This window comes from Struthio camelus, chromosome 3 (genome assembly GCF_040807025.1).
Source record: "Struthio camelus isolate bStrCam1 chromosome 3, bStrCam1.hap1, whole genome shotgun sequence".
Lineage (NCBI taxonomy): Eukaryota > Metazoa > Chordata > Aves > Struthioniformes > Struthionidae > Struthio > Struthio camelus.
Genome location: NC_090944.1, coordinates 14,447,922 through 14,470,939, shown reverse-complemented (window position 1 = coordinate 14,470,939; position 23,018 = coordinate 14,447,922). Strand labels below are relative to the sequence as shown.

Genomic DNA, 23,018 nt, shown 5'->3' with positions numbered 1-23,018 from the left:
GCGGGGCTCAAAAACGTATCTGAACTGATAGCTTCAGTTAGTTTTTGGCAAGGCCATGGTTCAAGGATGGTTCAATCAATGGTTCAATGAAATCCAGTTTGCTAGCATGGGCTCAAACACAGCCTAGCTGCATGGAGCAAAGCACTTCCGATACAAAGTTATCTTTGTGAGGCCACATTTCTTGAAGAAATGTTGAAGTGTTAATTCTGTACTAACTGACTTTATGCAAGGTCAAGAACTCGTCTTGCAGGAACAAGTCCTGGAAAGGCTTTTGAACTCTTGGATTGATAACTGTTAGTTAACAGGAGTTCTGCAGGTTCTGAAAATCAGATATTTGAATATTTTCCTTGATGGATAACCCAGCAATGTAGAGAGCCATATAATGTCTTGATCTGGTGGACCTGGAGGGGGTCACATTCTGCCAGGCCCTGAAGGTACTAAAAGTCCTTAATAATCCTGATCACCCTCATCAGGGGCTTCTTCTAAAACCCTGGCCCATGGGCCCAGGAGCTCCATTTCAGCTAAGGCTTGGGACCTCAGTCTTGGCCTTGAGCTATGTTGAAGGTGTGCCAGTCGCAGATCTCGCCTCTGGGCCTGTCTCCTCGAAGGACCTTGGACCCTGGTTGTAGCCTTGTCTGTGGTCCACTCTCTAGCCCTGCTGCTGCCTGGGCTCCCTGGGCAGGCCTGGCCCTGGTCCATTGCTCGCTGTGCCCTGTGCTGCCCATGGCCCCTGTTACCAGACCCCATCGTGCATCCTGTTCAGACACTGCAGGACTGCACCCCAGTGAGTGGGGGCACTGCCTGGGCTGTGCTTCTAGGAGGATGGGTGAAGATCATCTCTGGTTTAGGAGGACAGATTTTCACCTTGTCTGCTGCCTGTCCTACTTCTTCAGGGGCAGACCCGGGCAAAGACCCACCTTGGACACTGCTGGCTCCAGCGTTCTTGCTCCCCACAGCCCCCTCTGGAGCAGCCCCTCCACAAAAGGCCCAACACATCAATCTTTCCAAAGTTGTGCCTTGTGCTTGGCAATGCAAGGCGTGAGCCCTGAAACGTCTTCTGTATCTCCTGCTGCCACGGAACTTAAATCTGCTGTGATAAAAATTAGTAGAATAATTTCTATTGACTTTAGCGAGGACAGGATTGATGTAGAAGCAGTGACACCTGCACTAGGGATTTTGCTCTCGCAGGCTCTCGCATGGCCAGCTCATTGATTCCCCCAGGCAATATTTGAATGAGCTGAATAACATACATGATCACACCAGTCCTTAGACCTCAGAGAGAAGGTGATGCTGCATCCATGCAGATTGCTCTGACTCCTCTGCATGACCCATAGGCAGTGCTAGTGTTTCTCAGCATCTGCTTTGACACTAGCAGAGCTGGCTTAGAAATGCCTCTCCCATACCTCCTCGTCACAGCTGGTATTTAGTCCTGAGCCAGAGACGAAAGCTCGAGGATGAATTGTATGGATTTTTCCCTCTTTTCCTAGAAATGCTGCTGACCATTGGGACCTGGCTGGGAGCAGCATTGCCTAATGCACAGCAACGTCCACACACAGCACGGTCGCTCATGGGAACACCGGGGTCTCACGCAGGGATGGTGGGAACCAGAACTTGCAAAGCTGGAGCAACAGCACGAGGAAGCGTTCACCTGCCTCAGCATCTCGTGCAGCCCAGCTCTTCAAAACGCTTGAAGTGTCGATGCTCAGCACAGCTGCGGAATTGGCACCGCAGAGCTGGAACGTTTTTCCAACCAACCATTTGCAACATTTTTGCAGGGACAGGGTCCCCTCCAAAGCCTCCTGCTCCCACCAGACCTCTCCTCCGTCCCTGCAGCAGTGGTCTGGGGGCTTTATGCATCTCTGCAACAGCCTGCGCTGGACAGCAGGGTCGGAGGCTGAGTTGCTTCTTCTCCCCAGCTGTCTGCTGCCAAGTCTTGTCTCCTTCTCTCCCAACCTCAGCCCTGCTCCCAAGGGCGACTTTCTCCACACTTACCATCCTTCCAACCTGGATCTGTGGCGAAGGGGGTCTGCAGCGGGTTATACAGTTTAGGCTTTACCGATCGTCTGAACCCCAGTTCTGCCTCCCTGAAATGATAAAGCCCTCCACAAATAGTGCTTTTCCTAATGCGCTTCCAGTTATCCCTGCAGACAATTTGGGGTGAAATGAGCTACAGTTCAGTGCCGGTCAGGAGCTCCTGGCCGCCTGGGCAGTCCCCCAAAGCCTGCCTTGACTAGGCCAGGCACGTGCATGTCGCAACTGGTGGGGGCTGGGACCAGGCAGCCTGATTTTTAAGGAGAAAAAAGAAGAGGGAGGGGAGGGGGAGTAGGTGTTTTCTTTGCCGGTGCTGCTTTGCCGGTAACCGGGGCGAGCCGGGTCCCTAAACGTCACCGAGGGCGGAATTGCATCAAATGTCGGGGAAACAGCGGCGGATTGCATCACTCCCCTGGATGGGGGCGGTGACGGCGGGGCTCGCCTCGTCCGAGCAGGGGAAGGGAGGGGACACCGAGCAGCAGCAAGGAGCAGGTTGCGCGGCTCTGCTGCATTGCGGGCGGGCGGGCGGTCCCGCAGAGCCGCCGTGCAGCTGCGCGCCGGCCGGCGGGGCTTCCGCGCGGCTCCGCGCGCGCCGGCAGGAGGAGGAGGAGGAGGGGGGGGAGGTGGGGACCACCCGCGCCCTTCCGCGGGCCGTTCCGCGGGTTGTGACGCCACAAAGGGCGCCCCGCCCCGCCCCACGTGTGCGCCGCCGCCGCCGCCACTGCGCAGCCGGCGGCCAGGCGGGCAGGTGGGAGCGCGGCAGGGCGGGCGGGCGCGCCGCCGCCCCCCCTCCACCCCCGGCCCCTGCGACCGGGCCATGGGCGCCGCCGCGCAGCCCCCGCCGGCAGCCCCCGGCCGCAGCCCGCTGTGACGCCCGCCGCGCCGCGCCGCGCCGCGTGCGCCCGGTCCCGGCTCCGGTCCCGGCTCCGGTCCCGGCCCGCTATGCGGCGGCGCGGCTAAACGGCAGCGCCTCGCCCGCGCCCCGGTGCGGCGGGCGCCTCCCGCTACCATGGGGGTCCCGGCGGGCGCAGCCGCCACCGCCCGCCGCGCCGCGGTGCTCGCCGGCCTCCTCGCGGTGAGTGCGGTTCCGCGGACGCGGGAGCCCCACGGGGCTGGGGCTGCGCGGGGCGGGAGCGCCGTGCGGCTGCTGCCGGCCGGGCTGTGCGCGGCGCGGGGCGGGGGGGAGCGGGGAGCACAATGCACTAGGAGATGGGGCTTGGGGAGCGGGGTGGGGGGGGGGATGCGATTGCGTGTGAGGAGGGATTGTGGGGGGAGAGGGAGCACCGGGGCGGGTGAGAATTTAGGGCGTCCCGCTGCGTGGCGCTGGGCGCGCGTGGGAGCGGCCGCCGCAGGTGCGCTGCTGGTTGGGGAGCGCGGGTGGGGCGGGCCGGTCCCCTGGCTCTGCTCCGCGGATTTCGAAGGGCAGCGCCTCCCGTGCGGACCTCGCCATCGCCCCGGGAGCCCTCCGCTGAAGGACTTGAGAGGTGGTTGCTGTGCCGTGCTCAGAGCCCGGTTTTCGGTTTTTTCCTGCCCGCCTCGTCCCACCCTGGACTCCCAAAACCTCTGGAGGTGGGAGAAGGCCGGGTGGGGGCTGCCGGGTGGTACTGTGGGCTGCTTTTTTTTTTTTTTTTTTTTTTTTTTTTGCGGTCCTCCCGCGAGGAGGGAAAGCTGGCCGCAGCTAATTATGCTTTTAATATGGACTTATCCTCCCGCCGAGGTGCCGAGTTCACCTCGAGTTTACCTTCCCAGGGAGGGGCTCTCCCACTTCAGGGCTAAATCCCCATCTTTTCTGGGAGCGATGGTAATTTGGTGCGTCATGTGTGTAATGTAGTTACCAGCACCTGGCTGAGTTGTATAACCAAGGATTGTGCTTGTTCTTGAAGTCAAGGTGGATTTTAGCAAGCTGATGCTGGCTCGACAGGAATTTGAGTAAACAAAAATAATCTAAAGCTGAGAGAGAGTATTAACTGGGAATTGAATACGAAGTGTTACTTTGCACAACGCTGGGTTGCCAGCGGCAGAGAGCGGCCGGGGCCCGTGCACGGCGCTTACTCAGTGCTTAGACATCAGGATTGCATCTTGACCCGCTGAAGGAGGCAAATACTGCTGCACGTCCACAAAACAAGGTGTTGATATAGGGCTTGAAACAAGAGCTCTGGTTAGGCTCGCGTTCTTCTAGATCGGTTTGAAATGCCAGGCCTAGAGCCTCCTTAAAGGGAGGGGTGGGGAGATAATATTAAAAATGTGCATATATATATATATAAAATATGCATTTACTTACCTATGTATATAGGTAGGTAAATGCAACAGCAATTTTGCACAATAAAACAAAGAAACTAAGCAAACTCATGTATGCACGTGTCGCACACGCCTGCATGCACTGCGCTCAAACCTCTGTATCTGCCCATTGTACGAGCAAATGAGCCATAAAACGCGATTCCCGTACGCTTGCAAGCTTAGACAGTGCTTTTTTTGGCTGCCATTCAGCAATATGGGATGCACCAACAAAACTTTGGATTGCTCTCTTTGGCTTGCGAGGAGTTAATATTTTGAAAGACTGACGCAAGGGCGTGCAAATCAATATTTGGGCCTTTTACTGTCATTGCAAACCCCGAGCAGCCTGGCCACTGGGTTTTTGCGAGATGGTAGGCTGGCGCTCTGCCTGAGCGGTAATTACGTAATGCCTGTGTTTACAGCTGTTTACCTTGCCTGGTGCGGAGAAAAGCGTCTTCAGATGGCTTTTCTCCACTACAGGCTCCTTGTGTGCCTGCTGCTTTCAGCAAGGTGGTTTTCTCCTTTATTTCCCCTCATTTCCTTACCTAGAAGCAACACTGCCTGATTTCTCCAGCGTCTCTCTGGGATTCGGAAAGCCTTGGGAATTTCATCAGCTTTTAGCGAGATGAATGAAATGATTGCGATTTATGGTGCATGCAAGCTCTGGGCTGCTTTAGCTGAAGGGTTGTAGAAATAGCTGCCTTTTTAATAGGACTCTGTTGGTACAGCTGCTTAGTTTTCCTTCATGGAGACCAGATGAGCCTTTGCTGCTGTTTTGGCACGTTCGGCTGTCTGCATTTCACACTCTGACTGTAGTAGAGGAACTACTGAGTAGGCTAAGCCCAGAGCTCATCATTTCATTAAACCCTTGAACCAGTTGAGCTATTTTCTTTCTTTTAAAGAAGTGAAAACTTTATTTTTCTTTACCTTGAGACGTCTGTCACGGTCAACTTTCTCGGAGTAAGTGACTTGATCTTTCTTCCAATGTCTCGTTCCTCCTCTCCCTGATTCCCTGGGGCATGAGAAGTGCCTAGAAGCTGCAACTTCAGCTGAGAGACAGGGAATTTTACCTTTTTCTCTTGGAAACAATACCCAGAGTATCAGCTTAGCTTTGATGGTCTCTGCTCACTTACAGCTCTCTGTGCCTGTGCTTCAGCTCTGTTCTCTACCCGGGTCACGTGCGCTGCGTTTAGTTGGCTTTTGCCCTTTTTATCATTGTGTTTTTATTTTTTACGTGTGTTGTTGCCTCGATCTTCCCCACAGCACTCTTAAGTGAGGTGGCGCTATGTGCAGCCGAGACGAGGGCTGTCTCAAGGCGTTGCACTGTTTCAGGACTTGCGGATACCTGCTGTTTTGCCAATTTTCCATTGGCTGTTTCTGTTACCAAATTCCTGTTGAGCTGGCAGGCCCACCGGGGTCAGAAACGAATTTGGATCCTGACAGGGCTGTTGTATTCTCCTCCACAGTCACCCCTCATATGTTCACCCTGAAGCTCATGGCCCTGTAAAAATGATTTACTGTGCTAGTTGCCTATTGGGCTTGCTTGGTCCATCTGTTACATTCAGTTGGCAACACCAGACCTTGTTTAAGAGTGTGGTAAAACACAACTTCGACATGGAGAGGATCGAGTCGTCGAGCTCAGGGGCTATAGAACGGGTCATGCTGGCATCAGCTGCAGGGATATTGCTGTCTCGAGGTTTCAGCTCTTGTATTTGTTTCCCCTGTCTTATTTGTTTCCAATAATTCCCATCTGCTTTCCTCATGGTATGAAGCTTCTGCATGGTGGAATAGGTTGCAACCTCCGGGAAGTGCCTTTGCTGACACAAGTGCCGTTCCGGCGCGCGGCGTCACCGCCAAGCTGGAGTTGCTCCCTGAGATCCTGGAGCAGGAGGAGCGCGATCATCCCGGCTGAGTGTCTTCACCCCAGAACACTTTAATGTTCAGAGCGGCTTCTGTCTGCTGCGGACACAGAGAGCAACACCAAAACTGCTTGAAACGAGATACGCTCCTTAGTGTTGTCTTGCACCAGTTTTTTTTCCTTATTCTCTGCTACCCTATGTGCTTTCTTTGATGTTGGAGTAATGAAATGGGTTGTACTTAGCCATTGGATTTTGGTTCATTACTCTCACTTTTGCTGCTGGAACTGGGTATATTAGGTAGGTTAGCCAGGAAGGTCTATTTTTGCCATAAGCAGTCCTGACGATGAGCGATCTAACCAGCAGACATGCTTTTCATTGAAGATGTCCTCCTGCTCCTGTTACTTTCAGATCTGAGCGGTGATGGCTGTAAAATCCGAGCAGCTGGATTTTTGGGGGAGGGGACCAAGAAGTACAAATGCAATTAAATACTGGATGTTCATCACTCTATAGCCTTCCTCTACTCTAACTTGCTCTTGTCCCTAAGCTTGGAAGTGCTAATGCAGCTGAAGATCTGGAGATGTTTACAAACCCAGGTGCTGGTGCATGCTTTGCTTGGTGTGGGGGTGTTTGTAGTGGTAGAGCTCAGCCCTCTGTAGTGCTCTTGAGCACTGCATCCACTGATGGCTGGGTTGTATTTTAAGTGTGGTAGGGGCAGTAAGGAGCCCTTTTATTCACACTGCAATGTCATTTTTGATGCTAAAACCGTGCTCTGGCAGTTGCAGTGCTGTTGGGTTAGTCCCTCCCTCAGCTTTAGTTTCCTGAATGATATACAAAAGGTCTCCAGAGGTGGAAGTAAAGGCTGCATGTTGGAGAGCAGACCGGGGCTCTGTGGTGTGAGCCTTTGGCTTGGTTGTGCATTGATTTTTTTTATTTTTTTATTTTTTTATCTTTTCATTTTTTTTCCTCCAGGATTTGGCTTATACAAAGGTAGAAATTGGGACCTGTGCCAGTGGCATGCAGCTGCTCCTTTGCCGTGCAAGGCAAGAGAGCTGCTGCTGTGCGGTCTGCCTCTCCCGATCCCCTGTCCCACTCAGTTCAGTGAGAGCGGCACGTTTGCACCTCAGTTAGTCTCTGTGTTCCTGTGTCGGAGCAAAATCTGGGTTGACCCTCTCCCAACGGGTTTCTGACCAGAAGCTTTTCTCCGGATTAACCGGCTTTAGAGATTTGCCCATCTCCCATTGGCAGAAGCGCCTGCAGAGGTGGGCTAAGGTAGGTGGGCACCAGCTGGCCTGCAAGCCCTGCAGCAGGGAACACGGTGGTGTTCTCCGTGCTGCTAATCTTATGGGAACAGCCCTTGCTTCTCACACCCCTGGGTAGCGACTTGTGTGAACCCTCCGGAGACTGAATCCTGTTGCATCTGGCTTGCTAATTCAGGGTTGCGTCACAGGGATTATGGGTGGCAGGCTTCTTTAGAGCTAGCTAAGCGCTTCATAAATTATGCCTTGGGGGAGGGGGAAAAATGCATCACTTAGTCCTTTATGGACTGCCAGAGCAATCTCTCTTTTTGTTTTAATTTAACGTGCAGTAATTAGCCTGGCTGCTGCAGGATCAGTGTCAGCTCCTGCAGCCTTGTCTGCTTCTGTCTGCTCTTTAATTGCTGCTTCAGGAAAAAAAAAATTTGTAGTGTTTTGTACAAATTCTGAGCCATAAATTATTTAGCAGGTGAATCAGAAATGTGCTGCCAGAGCATGTGTTTCCAGGAAGCAAGTGACTGCACCAAAAATGATGCGGCGCAGCTTGCTGCTCTGCTGCTATGTGTGTTCTGCAGAGTCATGTTGTTGGGAGGCCTTTTCAAATATATTCTCTTTGGCTGGTGTCCCGGAATAGGTAGCAGAGCAAGACCAAGGTCCTGTATAGCACAGCACAGTGATTCATGTCCCCACCTGGTCAGTTGAGAAGCATTAGGGTCTTTGGTCTTTATCACAGGTTCTTTCAAAATGTGTTTGCTTTCAGTCTAGAAATCACCTTTGGAAACTCGAGGTAATGCTAGCTGGTTCCTTCTCTGCCCCCCTGCCACCCCCAGCCAAGTCTTTAGCTATTTGAAAATGTGTTTTCTAATGCCTTGCATGCTGAAGAGGGTAACAGTTATGGCAGCCTTTCCTTGGTATGTCATTTGTTTTCCGTATATTAGCTCGGCTGTTGTAGTTGATACAAAATCTGTAGAATAGAGGTTTTCTGGAGGAAGGGGAGGTATGGCTTCTTTGGAGGAGGTGGAGCAGCCTGCTGGAATGGTGCAAAGGAATTAAGGGAATAAGACCATGGGACTGGTAATAAGTATGGAGATGAACAGTTCTCTGTTTGTAATATAGCCAAACCCGGCTGGGTGTAATTTGGTGTCCAGGAGCTTGGCTTGTTGCCCAAGAAAAGAGGCAGAGACCCTTTTACGTGTGTATGATGCAATGAGGAGCTAAATTACAGAAGGGCCCCAAAAAAAGATGATGCTATTTTTAAGCCCTTTTCCCCGCTTCTGTTGCAAATACATCCAGCTTGAAGTAAATTCAGATGTGGCTGGAAACTCAAAACAGAAAATCTTACGGCCTCGTCAAAGTTACGAGCTATGGAAGCCACCATATAGATAGCAGAAAGGTAGAGCACCTGAGAAATAGTCTGGCAACACGTGCTGGTCTACGTTTCTTCCTGTTTTGTGTTATTCTAAAAGATAACTCTTTGAAAACAGTAGACTAATAAATACAGAAGAAGAAAGTTTTACAGATTAGAGCTGCTACCAGCCTTTTTGTCATCTTAGCAAATGCCTGACTGCTATTGGGTTCCTGCTGAACCTCTCACCCTTGAAATGCAAAGCTGCTCTGAACTCTCTTGGGGTGACCAAGTAGCACATACTCCTGAAACAACTATTAGTGTTTATTGCCCTGGCAGGGTTGCAGTGAAAATGATGCTTAGTCTCTCTGAGAAGCACAGTATCAAATTTCAGGTGTTATAATCATGGTCAGTTCTTAATACCTTCATAGCAAACGCCATCTGTCTAGACTCTGGCTAAGTGTCCAGGAAGCGTGCCAGCATCAGTACCCTTCCTCCTCCACCCCGGTATTGCTAATCTGTCTGCTCTAGGTGCAAGAACTGCTCCCTGATGCTAGAGCTCTGGGATTTTCTTCTTAGTGATCCTACAATTAATTGACAACGTGCTTTCCAGGAGGTGTGTTTGGTAGAGAAGACTCCAGTTGCATGCTGTTGTTGACTAATACTTTGCCTCTGTCTTTCAGTTGCTCATGCTCCTTGGCACCAGTGATGCTCAGTCAAAGCTGACCTCCGAACAGAATGCCATAAACCTCTCCTCTGGCAAGTACCGCCACCTCGACCGTGCCACTAACAAAGAGGTCATCTGCGACAAATGTCCTGCAGGAACCTATGTGTCTAAACACTGTACAAAGAGTACCTTAAGAGAGTGCAGCCAATGTCCGGATGGGACCTTTACTAAGCATGAGAATGGCATAGAACGATGCCACGCTTGTAGGAAACCTTGTGAACTGCCAATGATTGAGAAAACTCATTGTACTGCCTTGACTGACCGCGAGTGCACTTGCCTGTCTGGCACATTTCAGACTAATGACACCTGCATCCCTTATACAGTATGCCCAGTTGGCTGGGGCGTCCGCAAGAAAGGAACTGAGACAGAAGACGTTAGGTGCAAGCCGTGCCCTCGTGGTACCTATTCTGATGTGCCTTCTAGTGTGATGAAGTGCAAAACATATACTGACTGCTTTGGGAAAAACATGATGGTGATAAAGCCGGGGACGAAAGAAAGCGACAACGTCTGTGGTTCTCCAGCGTCTCTTCCTAACGCGTCTTCATCTTCATCGAACCCAGAAGCGGGTGGAGAGCCCTATGAAATTCCATCAACCGCTTATCTTTCCAAAGGTAATGTCAGCTGCTGAAATATAGCTGTATTTTTTAGTCATGGGATTGCATTCCTGCCTCAGTTGAGGCGGCTGTTTGTAGGTGTTTTTATGCTGTTAGAATGCAACCTGATCTAAATGGTCTTTTTGCGTGGTGCTTTTGCTTTTTGACAAGAGCACAGCTCCAGAGTATATGAGTTTGCCCTTATTTTTGCTAAACAGCATTTAACAGTGTTGTCACTGAGACTTCAGTCATGGTTAGACTTTTGGCTACACTGCTATTTGGACTAAATGAACATCACTTTCCCCATCTGTATCTTGTGCTGGCACCGTTATTTGCATTTTTGGTGAACCTGAGAAGAGAACTGGTGCAACAGGAAAGCTCCAGGGGGGGAAGAGGGAAGCTTCTCTCCTCTGGACTGGTTTCTTGATGGCTTCATTGCTTTCGCACCTGTGCTTCCCCTGCTGCATATTGGCTATACTGTGCCAACATATGGGCTTTGTTTGGAACTGTTACCAGAAGAGAATTCAAGGAACCTATACTGTGTCATAGCTTTTTTTTTTTTTAAACCTCTGAGACATCCATTAGTTATCACTCGAGGGGAAAACTGAATTTAACTCGACATTCTCAAGCTTAATTAGAATAATATATCATCACAGTCTTTATTGGAAGACTGTGCTTGGGTAGGAGACAGTCCTGTTTGAGGTGGTCATCAGCACTCTCAAGGGAAGAGTCTCTTTAAGGTGTCTCAAATGGGGTATTTTGACAACAAAATACAGTTTCTAGTGGCCTTCAAGCCTTAGCCAGCTTAGCAATTGCAGAGAAGCATTGACATTAGTAAGCTCCAGTACTTCTAATTTGTTAGGTCTCAAAGCTCTTGAGATGATGTTGATGTGTCACTGGGAGAGGAGGGGAGGGTGTTCCCTGAACTTTGAAATCAACCGAAGGCAGTTAAGTAGAAGCTGAAGATTTTTTTCCTTGTTGGTTTCCTGGTTGGAGTGTTTTGGGTACCTGAGTCTGAAACAAAATCACTTTACAGATGGTTACACCCACTCTGTCTTATTTGAGATGAGACACCATGTTTGGAAACCTAATTTCCAGAGGTGCGCGCTCTCTTGCAGCAGCAGCCCTTCACTCTCACTGGGCTTTAGGTTACATGACTCACTAGGACTTGAGAGCTGACAGTAAAGCATAACTTATTGATAAGAAAACTCGGTGAAGATTGAAAATAGATCTTAAGGGAGGGTTAGATAGCTCATGTCACTTCAGAAATGTAGTCCATACCTCTACAGCAACTTTTGGTGCTGAGCGGATGCTTGTGCTTCTTTAAGTATTCAGCAGAGAGATAACAAGCCTCTAAATTTTCACTAGGTGTTTCTAGATCAAATACCAAATTTCCAACAATTGAAACCCCCCCCCCCCCAAAAAAAAAACCAACCAACAAACAAAAAAACAAAACCAAAAAAAAAAGCATCTCCCTAAAAAGTGTAGTTTTCTAAAAATACTGGATTTGGGTCAAATGCAGATTGACAACATCCTTTTAATCACTCAGTTTTTAACAAGCTGCCACTAACCTTAACAACAAAGGTCAGTTTTTATCCTGAACTTAACTCTGTAACCGTAGCCATCTGTTCTTAGATCCAACCCTTAACTTAACTTCTTTACTTTCTCTCAGCCTGGCATTGAATTTCGGTCTCCTGGCCAAGCAGATGCCCAGACAGTTCTTAGACGTGACATTATGCCGTTTTGTGTCTCTGGTGCCATGAAGCTGAACTCTTTCTTCCTTTTACAGGTCTGAACTCTTCAGTTCCCAGTTTTGCACCCTCTCCCACACCGCACACGTACAACGGCACGGGGGACCTGACAGGATACTACAACGAAACCTCAGTGAATGAGACGGACGGTGCCAACGGGATCCTTGCGGACTCCGGAGCTGGAAGCCACATGCAGAACTACCGGCATAAACACACCAGCCAAGCACTTGAGAAGCAGCCGGCGATGGAGATGACGAGTGGTGAGAAGTCCAGCATCCCATACAGGCCTCCCAGGAGAGGGCCACCGAGCACCCACAAGCACTTCGATATCAACGAACACTTGCCATGGATGATTGTCCTCTTCCTGCTGCTGGTTCTCGTGGTTATAGTTGTCTGCAGTGTCAGGAAGAGCTCACGGACTCTGAAGAAGGGACCTAGGCAAGATCCCAGTGCCATTGTGGAAAAAGCTATCATGAAAAAATCCACGACCCCTACACAGAACAGGGAGAAGTGGATCTATTACTGCAATGGGCATGGTGAGTAGTAACAACTAGGAAACTCAGTGGCAGGTATAGAGTGAGTAATATCCTGTCCTCCTTCAGATCTCAAAGAAGCTTTTCCTTTCTCTATGCAGTTGCAGATGTCAGATGGTGCTTTTGATGAACTGCCCTCATGCCTAGTGACCAGTTACTTTTTTAGTTTTTTGGGCTTTGTAGAATGCCAAAACCTGCATATTGCAGTTCCTCAACTATATCTTAATCCTCTGCAACTCCTCCTCCCCATCCCTGTTGCAATGACGTGTCTCTGCTCCAACTTTAGCTGTTTCTAAAGGAGTGGTTAACGGAGGGAACATTATCTGCTCTCCTTAGCTCCTGTCCTTGCTCCTTCTCTTTCCCACCTATCCCCTTGCTCAGAGGATCTTGAAAAATTCTTCTTTTTCTCCTTCCATGGTGGTTGCTCTGTTTCTCTCGCTCCTTATTTTCTCTGTGACTCAGGCGTGGGTCTGATCGTCTTTCGTGTTGTTCCCTTTTCCCCCTCACCAGTTTTGTTCCTGGAAGGCTGAGTCATCCCCTACTTCTTGGCTGCGCCTCAATTTATGGTTCTTTCCCCTAACTCCTGACCTACTGGCTTGTTTCCTCTGCCTTTTTCCTTTGCTGGAGCGTGTATTAATGGCTGTATTATGTGTGGATCCTACTTCATGTATTTAGGGAGAACAGGTCTTCCTGGAGAATTTTCTTTTTAGTGTTTCCTATGCTATAGGTGGATGACTTGCTGTCAACTTTTTGATGAGACTTAAAGGTGAACTGTGGTGCTCATAAATGGAGACTCTAAAAGTCAACTCTACCTTAATGATGGCATGAAAATGAGCAACCTGTATTATCTATGAGCAGCCATGATCTGCCTAGCAGGGAGGCACAGTTTTGCTTCCGCAAAGCGATGGTGGCAGTTTTGACCGTCTTATCCTGCAAAGGCAGTACTGACAAGCAGCGCCTTAAGGTTCAAATTGCTCAGCCTTAAACATCTATATACAGTTAACCTTTAGAACAGCATATTAAACAAAGGGACCCAAACAAAGAAAGAACAGATTGAAAAAAAGATTTAAAGGTTTAAGAGAGATCAGTCCTTGATGAAAGTCATCCTTGAGTGCTTAAATACAACGCAAAGAAGGCTTTGAGTAGGGCGTCTACTGCCACGTGCTGTTTTTCTTCCTGCTGATTAATAGACCTCCACTTTATTTTCCTCCGTTACTGTATTTATAGGACAGTTAAGGTCTTGTTGGGATTAATTTTGTGCCTCTTTTTGTGTTAGTGCTATCTATTAATTTCCTTTTGTCTCTTTTAGAATTCTTGGGTTGCAGTTTCTTGGGCTTTTTTTTCCCCTTGCAATAATAATTCCAGTATTTCCAGTAATTTCTGAACTCCTTTGTCCCTTAAACCTGTAGTGCCCAAACTGGTCCCTGAGGCTGTGCTAAGTGATCTGCAACAGGGCCACAGAACCTTAGTAAACAGTTCTACTTGTGTATGCTCTAAGAAATACTAAGGTTCATTGATTCGACCATGGTTCATTGGCCAAAGATGGCTGCTTATTACTGACTCGGAGTGTTTTTTTTTCCAAGACCTTAATTACCAGTTCACTTGGCTGGTTGAATTTCTCACTCCTTCCTTTTCTAAAAACAGTGAATTCTGTCATCTCAGAGCAGGGACTGAATTTATACTGCCTGGACAGTGATCAAGTTCAGAGACTGTTGTATGTTGTCTTGAGCAGGTATGAAAACTCTTGCGGGCAGTATTTCTGCTGAGGTACACAAGGAAGCTTGAGAAGCTGATGTGGTTTGGGAGTGGCACGGGGAATTCAAGTGCTCAGGAACAGTGCAAGGGGGAAGGGGTCTGTCTCTTGGGTTCCCTTACTATGGGACATTAGGCTTCTCTCAAACCCCAGACTTGTGCTAAGCAAAAGTGGTGACGTGGCTGAGTAAGTGGGTAGACTTTTAGTTGTCTTTTTTCCTGAAAGTGAAAGGACTTCATTCAGCTGTAAGATCTTTGGGCTTAGCTGGCCATGCAGCTGTAACAAAGCAGATGCAACACTGGAGATGATGTTTCCTAACCTGGTATTTCAACCCACATGCACTGCAGCTGGCTTTCTCCAGGATGCGAGAGCTCCTGTTGTGGGCAGTGCTGTACATTATCAGGTCGCTGAGGATAATCCAGGTTAAAGAAACTTTACAAATAGGTATGGTGGGCAGAGAGGCTGAGTAAGATCACTTAGGCATAACCCCACCTCCCAGACGCTGTCCTCCTTTGGAGGACAGTGTAATTCGTGAGTCATCATGTGCTTCCCAAAACGAATCACTCCTGATATTCCCTCTGTCTTCCTTTAAGAGCAGAATTTGGCTAAGACCTGGGATTCATAAGAGATTTGTAAAGCTTTCTGCCTGTCTTGGGAAATAAGCAGGATGTATCTGCAGCAACAGCACTTCGTTAATAAACTGGCCCAGTATCTGACCTGGAGATTCCTCAATTACTGCTGCCTGACCTGTTTTACACTTTACTTCTAACCCTTTCTGTGATGGTCAGTGGTGCCTGTGTGCCTGGATGGCTTAATGACTTGTTTCTGCCATCAGATGTCTTCATTTGAACTTTGCACAGTGAAGGCAAAATGAGCGCAAACTGACTGTGTTGTCTCGCTTTAAGTGTGGCTGTGCTGTAGCTTAAATTGCGTTGGATTTTCCTGGGGCAGCCCTGCTGGTTAGCTCTTACTTGGTGGCGTTGTGCTGGCCCTTCGGGGGTGAAATCTTTCTTCTGCAAGGTGATATGTGAACCCTTCTCTGCTTTTATTGAAACGTCTGGCTCTTAACCCTCTGTTTATGTGAAATGGGAGAAAGCATAGCGAAAAAGAGGAGATGACCTTTTTTTATTAACTGACCCTGCAGCTAAGATATGCTGCAGAACTGAATCATTGTGGCTTAGCTTGCTGCTGTAGTGGTTTTTTTTGTACCCAAAACATGTTTTGCAGACTATCACCTGAAGCAATACTTCAGACGTGGATGACTCTAGCTGGGAACAAAGGTACCAGGCTTTGCAGGGAGGAAACTTCTGTCCTAGGCTGCTAGTTCAGCCCCTCCATGTTGGGAAGCCAGAGCTAAGCCTCTACATCAGGTGCAAGAGCCTGGTTTGTCGTTGCACTAGGGATACACCAGGCATGCTTAAATTATCTTCTTGGGTTGGGGTGAAGCCCCGAGGTCGGAGGCTTGCAGTGCACCAATTTCCATGTGATCTCTCTTGCCTATGTGTGAATGGGGTCCTGGGACCTGCCTTACAGGGCTGCAGCGACAAGGGTGTTGGGGTGTGTTAATCGCCGCTGTGAAGCCTGGACATAACTGTTACGCACAGCCACCCACCCCTGTTTACAACCTCCTCCCTCTTAATCCTTTGAGTAAATAGCTTTAACCTTTGAAGGGGAAGATGGTAGAGCCCTGCTTGGGGTGGGGTGGACAGCTGTACCAGCACCTCAGCAGCTCTTGTGCCTCCAGGCGTACCAGTAGGATCAGGATAGCAACAAGCAGCATTGCTGGCACGGCAGACCCTGAAAGCTTTGCATCTTTGGAGGAATGTTTTTATTTTATTTATTTTATTTTGGCTCGTGCCCATCAGTTCTAAGTGAAGTATGATCAGAGAGCCGGTAGCACTGCTTAGTGTCAGAGCAAAGACACCTTGCTATGGCTGGGCTCGGTCCCAAAAGAAGAGAACTGTGTGGGGGTTGTTCTTTTTTTTTTTTTTTAATGTTTTTGCAAGGACATACTGTTTTGAAAAGTATTTTTGTGAGAATATTGGAATTATCCACGTGCAGGAACTGCAACATTAAAAATTACTTGTGTACACATTGCAGTTGCTCTTTTGACAGACCTTGGTGAAAGCAACGGCTCAAACTCGTGCCCCGTTCCTAATGGCACTTAATACTGAATTGCTGACATACTTCTGATACACTTGTCATCCTGAACAGCTATTGTTACCGTGGAGCGTTTCACTTGTCTTTATCCTCCTGTGAGCTGATGTTTATGCCCCGTGCTCTCTCTATAGTCATAATACATGCCTTAAATAACAGCCTGAACCTAAAATTAGTGGTAGGTTGGGAGGCTGGCGTTAAAATGAGACCCATGTCCTTAATATGGACGTGTTCCAGCTCAGATGGCAAATGCTGATTATTCTGACTGGCTTAAACGATCCAAAGGGCTGGGGACAGCTCCCAGTGACTAATGACCTGAGCTCAGGGCAGGGTTGGCACACTGGGAAGTCCCTGGCCCTGGGTGGAGGAGCAAGGCGCTGGGCTGCCTGCGTGTTTTCCTGAACGAGGAGGTCTCCAGAAAGCTCTCCCAGGAGTCCCGAGGTCTCACCTGTTGCATGGGATCTTGAAGATGGAGCACCAACAGTGCTGCTGTGCTTGGAGAACTTGGATCTTGTGCCACTTAAGATTGCTCTTATTTTCTAGATCTGCGGATGGAAATGCTGTGGGTAAAGGCAGTTTGCCCAAGGTTCCCAAAGAAACCAGTGGTTTTTTTCAGAGTAGCTGTGGTGTTTAAATCATGCAGTGCCTGCACTGTAAGGCCTACTCTTTCCTCGCACAGGGAAGTTGTTTTAACCTTGTGTGACTGATTTCTTTTAGAAGATTCAGAACAGCCTGCATGTTTCCTCTAAACAACCCGTTCATTTTAGCAAATACCTATTTCCTTTCTTCAGCTGCTTCCAAAGGGCAAAGAGTAGAACTGGCAAAGCCCTTCTGTTAAAAGTGGAGAACTGAAATCTGTAAATCTTGGAAATGCCGAATTTTGATTCAGCCTATACAACACACGAAGATGACTTTAAAATCAGGAACTGCTGATAGTGTTGCCCTTGACTTCCACCCACTGAGTAGCAGAGGGTGGAAGACATAGACTGAAATCTAGTGTATAAAAAGTTATCTTTTCATGAAAAACCACTTCCTTATAGAAGCATCCTAAAATGATATGCCAAGAGGCAAGAAGAGATGTGGTAATCTTGGAGTTGAAAGACTGAAGAACAGATCTTGGCAGCACTGGCTGGAATGAGATTTCACTTCCCTTTTATTTTTCAAGTCTGGTAATTGCACATTATTGCAGTGGGTGGTAAGAGTGAAGCTAAGAAGTCTTTGGTTAAATAACCAGCAAGAAAGCAGCTGTTCAGAAAAAAGCTACCTACAACCGAGAGGGAGCCGAGTCATGACGGCGGGTAGAAAAGCGCTTACGGCAAGTGGCTCAGTGTTGGAGGCCCTATCAAAAGGAAAGAGTGGGGAGTCGAGGGGTGATGCTGGAAAAATGGAGAGTGGTGGGATTTCATGGTCTTGATTGCTCAGTTGCTGTGTTGCGAGCTGGGATGTTCTCAGCTGATGATTCACCAGGTACAGCACTTGGCCTGCAGCTCCGTTGCTGTGGCAGGAAAGTTAGACTCGACCTTGTTTTGAGTAAAAATTGTCAAAGCAAGTAGGTGAGGTGGTTGAAGAGGGATAGATCCTTGCTAGAAAGCAGGGTGCCCACGAGTGCCTGTCACTGCGCGGTTCCTCAGAGTGAATCTAGCTGTAATGGGAGTGCTGGCAGTGTGCAGAGGACACCTTAGGTCATGCAGTCTTGTCCTCATATGAAATTGGATGTGTGTCGTGTTGGAAGACACTTCCCAGCAAAATTATTTTTTTTATGTTTTTGACCTCAAGGTTTGTGACCAGGCCACAGGTAGCACAGAAATGGCCAGCAATATCTGGCAGCGGCAGATGCACCCATTGCTGCTAAGTACTTGCTGTTACACCTGGGGAGGAACAGCCCTGTGCATGTATGTAAATCCAAATATGACTCTGGGAGGCAGCAGACAAGATCAGGGATTAATGCCTGTCTACCTGCCAAAACAGAGAGGCAGAGACTGCTTTTAAAGAAACCTTCTCCTCTGGCATCTGCAGTTTAATGATCTGCAGATGTTGGTCTGATCCTCTAATACAAGCCTGTCCCCTTCTTCAAAATAAGATCCAGACAGAAATGATGGCACTGATATTTCGGTGCTTTTATAGTTCAGTTCAATTGTCACCTAGTTGAAATATCCCTTCAGCTGGGCCAAAGCTGCTCCCCTGGGAATTTCCCGCAGCTGAGATGGCACCGCTTGGCCTGGGATGGACCTTGCTGTGATAGCGTAAGTTTGGGGGAACTTTTTTTTTCTTTTTCTTTTTTTTTCCCTCCCCCTCCTTCCTAAGACCATACCCTCTGGCTGTTTTACAGAGGTGCCGTTTTTTGGCTGCGGGTGCTGTGTGTTCGGCGCCTTTCGAGCAGGGTGGCTTTGTGCCTGTTGGCTAACCTCGTGCCGCTTGCTGGCTTCGACCCTCGCTCAGGAGGGTGATGTAGCTTCCCCCCCACTCCTCTGAAGAGTCTGCTCGTTTAAGAGCTGAAAAAAACAGAGCAGTTGAATGCTTTGCCTGGCGTCGGTCTATTCAGTGCAAGGGTTTTGTGTCCAGCCCCGTCGTCGCATGCTGCCGACGGCATTGTGCAAATGTCTTGTGTTTGCCCTCTTTCTGAAATATCCTGCGATCCGCAGAGCCGAATACCCTGAAGCTGATTGGGGTGGGGTGGGGGGGAGCTGAAATGGACTGATGTGGAAATTGTGCACAGGTTGGAGTACGTGGGATCCCCATTCTGCAGAGCGGTTGTCCAGGCTCTCCTGCTTCATTGCCTGCTAACTTTAACCTTGTTGAATTGAAAAGGGCAAGTATGTGCTCGGTGCCGAGAGCCGTATTGGTGCTGCCTCCAGGTGCTCCGGTGGGGATGCTCTCGTCGGGACTTGTTCGTGCGCAGTAACGTTCAGTGCTGATTTTGTTTTGTCACAGACGGGGCTTTTTGTTTTGAGGTAGCTGTGGGATTAAAAGCAGCCCTTCCCATAGCCAGCTGCTTAATCTGCAGCGGGAACCTGCCAGCGTGGAGGAGGCAGCCAGAGCAGTGGCCAGCCCCAAAGGCAGCACAGGCATGTTGGGCCAAATCCATTCTTGAGCTTTTAGGAAGCCGTGTAGTATCTAAAGAGCTCATGTTCGAGTTGAGCAAGGCTTTAAGGTGAAAGGAGGCCTTGGAAAAAGCAAGTGAGAGAGGCTGATGTTCTGATTAGGGGAAGGGAAACCTAATCGAGAGCAGGTTTATTATATCTTATTCCTGAGCTTTATTGCATTAGCAGGCCTGAAGACTGGTGCTTGATTGCTTTTAATATGCGTTGCTACACAAGCCATCTGTCTGCAATGTGGGCAGGCCTGTGCAATTTTGGCCTCGGAAGATAGTACATTTGCTCTAAAATCTGCTTTTAGAAGGAGAAAAAAGAAAGGGGGAGGGGGGCAGCCAAGAATGCTAAGTGGCACCGGGCTTAATTGAATAAGGGACCAGGATCTGCGCTCACCTGTTGCGGTAAGGCTGAAAGTCTAAGGCCCGAGAACTCTGCTGGAAGAGGACAGTTATCCTTGGAGAAAAAAGTGCTGCGAATTTCTTGAAATCCTGCACTTATTTCTGCATTGGGAAGACCGTGGTTTCTCATGTCTGTAAGGCTCTAGCACGTAACTCCTCAAATAACAAGGTAGACTTTTCTCACTCATCGAGGCTTCATCTGGGAAAAATTCTGAAGGTGAATTTAACCCTGGGGCCGGCATCTGTTCGTATTTGGATGTTTACATGACCCTGGCTGCAATAGTTTGTTTGGTAAGGGTTGCTAGCCTGTCCAAGAGAGTTATGAAGATTACCTCTACAAAAGCTGTTTAAAACTTAATAATGGCACAGAATGCCTAAGCTGGTTGGCTGTTCCCTTTTACACCGACAGAGAGCAAGTCCATCTGGACGTGGTTATTTGAGGCATTGTGGAGTCCAGGCAGAGAAGGGACCCAGGGGGAGACTCTTCCAGTGGTGGTAGACACGAGCTCACATGGGTCTCCAGAGTTTTGGACCAAAAGCCGTGGTCTCAGTGCTATAATAGAGGTGATTTCAATGCAGTGCAGGGTGAAAGAGGTCCTGGGGCTGTAGTGTGCGACTACTGCCCAGGTTTTCCGTCATAGCTCCTCGTGCTGTCCATCAAGTTCCCAGGGTTAAAGATGTTCTTAACTGCATAGTGGCTGATCGTAAGCCTTCCCTGACTGTCTAGTTCTGTAGAGAGTTATTTTCCAGAGAGATTGTGGGAAGTGTTTTGTCAGGAGTCTGTTTCCTGCCCTGCAATATTTTCTTTTCTTTTTTTTTTTTCCTTCCCCTTTTAACAGGAAAAAAAAAAACACCCTTCAGTGGTTTGTTGCCCAAACAAGCGCTTGCTGAGGATGTGAATCACTGGCTTCTGGGAGGATTTGACACCGGCACTGACCTACATGGGAAAAACTAGCAAAGCACCCTTCTCTAAATACATCTCCACAAAGGTGTCCTCTTCTCCTGTCTGGGCAAAGGCTCTTGTTCACTTGCACGTTTCCAAAGCTCCTTTTTTAGGAGTTGAAATATATCTATATGTGTGTGGGAGGGGAGTCTTCAACAAAATTTTGTTGAAAATTTACTCTCTCTCAAAGGTGAAATTTTCGTATTTTGGAAGATTCTTACATCAGGGATTTAAGACTTTTAAGTCCCAAATTTGCCAAGCTGTAGAGTCCTGACAACTAGAGTTTGGATTTGTCGCACCCCGGCTCTGTTGTACATGTAGGTTTTTGGTGTATTTTCAGAGGTAAAAATAGCCTGCTGTGGCTGTTTCACATGAGTCAGTAGGATATTTAGAGGAAGAAGGTGGGATGAGCTCAAGAACAGAGTTCAGTTAGCAGCGATTGAAGCTGTTATCTGAACATAGGAAAGGGTTGGGCAGTATCACCACCAGTCTTCCTATCTGACTTACGTGTACGCCTCAGCTTTGCTCTCCACCCATGATATTTAATCCTCAGGGCTTCTGCAAATGTGAGAATCCAGCCAGCCTGATGCAGCCAGGTTATGTCACCCCATGTGGTGCCATGCGCTCATGTCACGTGTATGGTGAAGATTCAGTAATGGTGAAGAGTTAATTTTTTTGTTAGAGAAAAGGAGATGAATTTTAGGGAAACCCTTACGGGAGGCCATGGCTGTATTGATGAACAAGGCAGAAGAGGCTTGCAGCCTGGCAAGCTTGCCACATCAGACTTGCTGTTGGTCATGCAGGACCTCCTTGGCTTTCCTTACCAGCTGAATAAGATGGCTGGCACTTAAGCTGTTGCTGTGTTAAGTTTCCTCCGTGCTGTGTCTCTTCATTATCAGTGGGTAAAACACACCAGGAATCAGACAGGAGGAGGCATGGCTTGGGAGAGCCGTGCAGACTGTGAAATATGAGATTGTCCTTAAAGAAGGCTGCTTCTCAATGAGCACTTTTCTGATGAGTATCAAGTGATGCTTGCCTTGAGCTCTGAAAATGAAAATGAGTGCTTTTTGTTTGCGAGAGGGTGGGGAGAGGAAGGAATCGAAGTTCCTCTGTGGTTAGGCTCTTCTGACTTCACAGTGTCTGCTGTCAGGTGCTCGGACATAGCCTTCTGACAGGGTAACTCTTCCACTTGATTTTGATTTGTTGGAAGATGTCAACAAGCAATGGCAGAAAAGAGAAATGACTACTTCCAGGTATTACCAAAATGAGATATGTGCGTGCTGGCGCTGCTGGTCATAACTCTGCTTAGTGCTGGCTTTTTGCCCTGTGTGAGGCCAAACAATTACCAGAAAATTCAGTTCATTTCCAATCCATAAATACCAGGGTTACAGGAGACAAGCAAGACTTGTCCAAAATGAGCTCAAGAGAGTCATTAAAGCACAAACAAGTCCAGCGCGCTTGTCTGATGAGCCATTAAGTGACTTTCATGAATGGAACGAGTGACCACTCGCTTCAAGGCAAATTTAGACCAAACTGTGTGTTCCCCAGCAAGGCGGGAGACATCCAAAGAAGTTGGAAACAGATGGGAAAAATCTTTAACCCTATTCAAAATAAACAAGCAACTGGAAGTCAGATCATGCAGGCCAAATAGCCTTTATGGGAAAGACCGGGGGAGGCAGCTTGGAGACGGGATGTGGAGTTGCCAAAGCAACGTGCTTGGAGGTTAGAAACCGTGCTGTTGTCTCTGGACTTCTCTCCACAAAGATCCTGCATGCAGGTCAGTGTTTTTTGCAGTGTATTTTTGCTGGGCGCTTATTCAGCAGTGCCTTTTCCTTGTGCGGCTGTGCAGGCGCCCGTTGGTCCCTGCTCTCTGGGAGTGGGACTGTCTCTGTTTGCTTTTTGCAGGGTTTACTCTAGACATGCCTGGGTGTGCCTGCGTTCCTGTGCGTCTACGCCCTCAAGCTTTGGATTTACCTGTGTACGACACATCAGCCTTGGTCCAGGCTTTGTAAAGGGAATTCTTCACCTTTCCATCAGTGGAACAGCCTGAGGCACAGTCGTGCTGCCCCTATGGGTGGGAGTAGTACCAGCAGCAGTCCTGAGCTACCTGGCTGCTAATTGTCCTGCCGAGCCCTGGGACATTGCATCTGGAGCTATAATGCAGTCCTGCAAGCTGGTAAAAGCCTGCAGTGAGATCTGAGCTGCTCCAGATTAACTGCGGCTAGAGGCTTGCGCTGCGCTACCAGCTGGGAGCCTGGTTTCAGGGGGGAAAACCACCTCCATCCTAACCACATGCAAACACTTGTGAT

The 23,018-nt window shown here is 48.7% G+C and overlaps 1 protein-coding gene across 2 annotated transcripts in view; it reads left to right on the top strand.

Annotated features, from left to right (window-relative positions):
- The first annotated feature begins 2,952 nt into the window (after positions 1 to 2,952).
- The window catches only part of TNFRSF21 (TNF receptor superfamily member 21), a 41,719-nt gene continuing 21,653 nt past the window's right edge, over positions 2,953 to 23,018 (top strand). The window contains exons 1-3 of one of the 2 annotated variants that reach the window (XM_068937019.1): positions 2,953 to 3,106; positions 9,446 to 10,100; positions 11,872 to 12,369. In XM_068937019.1, the coding sequence (XP_068793120.1) occupies positions 3,041 to 3,106; positions 9,446 to 10,100; positions 11,872 to 12,369 (1,219 nt within the window). In that variant the 5' untranslated portion in view covers positions 2,953 to 3,040. Of the gene's footprint in view, positions 3,107 to 7,231; positions 7,434 to 9,445; positions 10,101 to 11,871; positions 12,370 to 23,018 lie in introns of those variants that run through there. The other variant, XM_009667940.2, reaches the window with a different exon arrangement.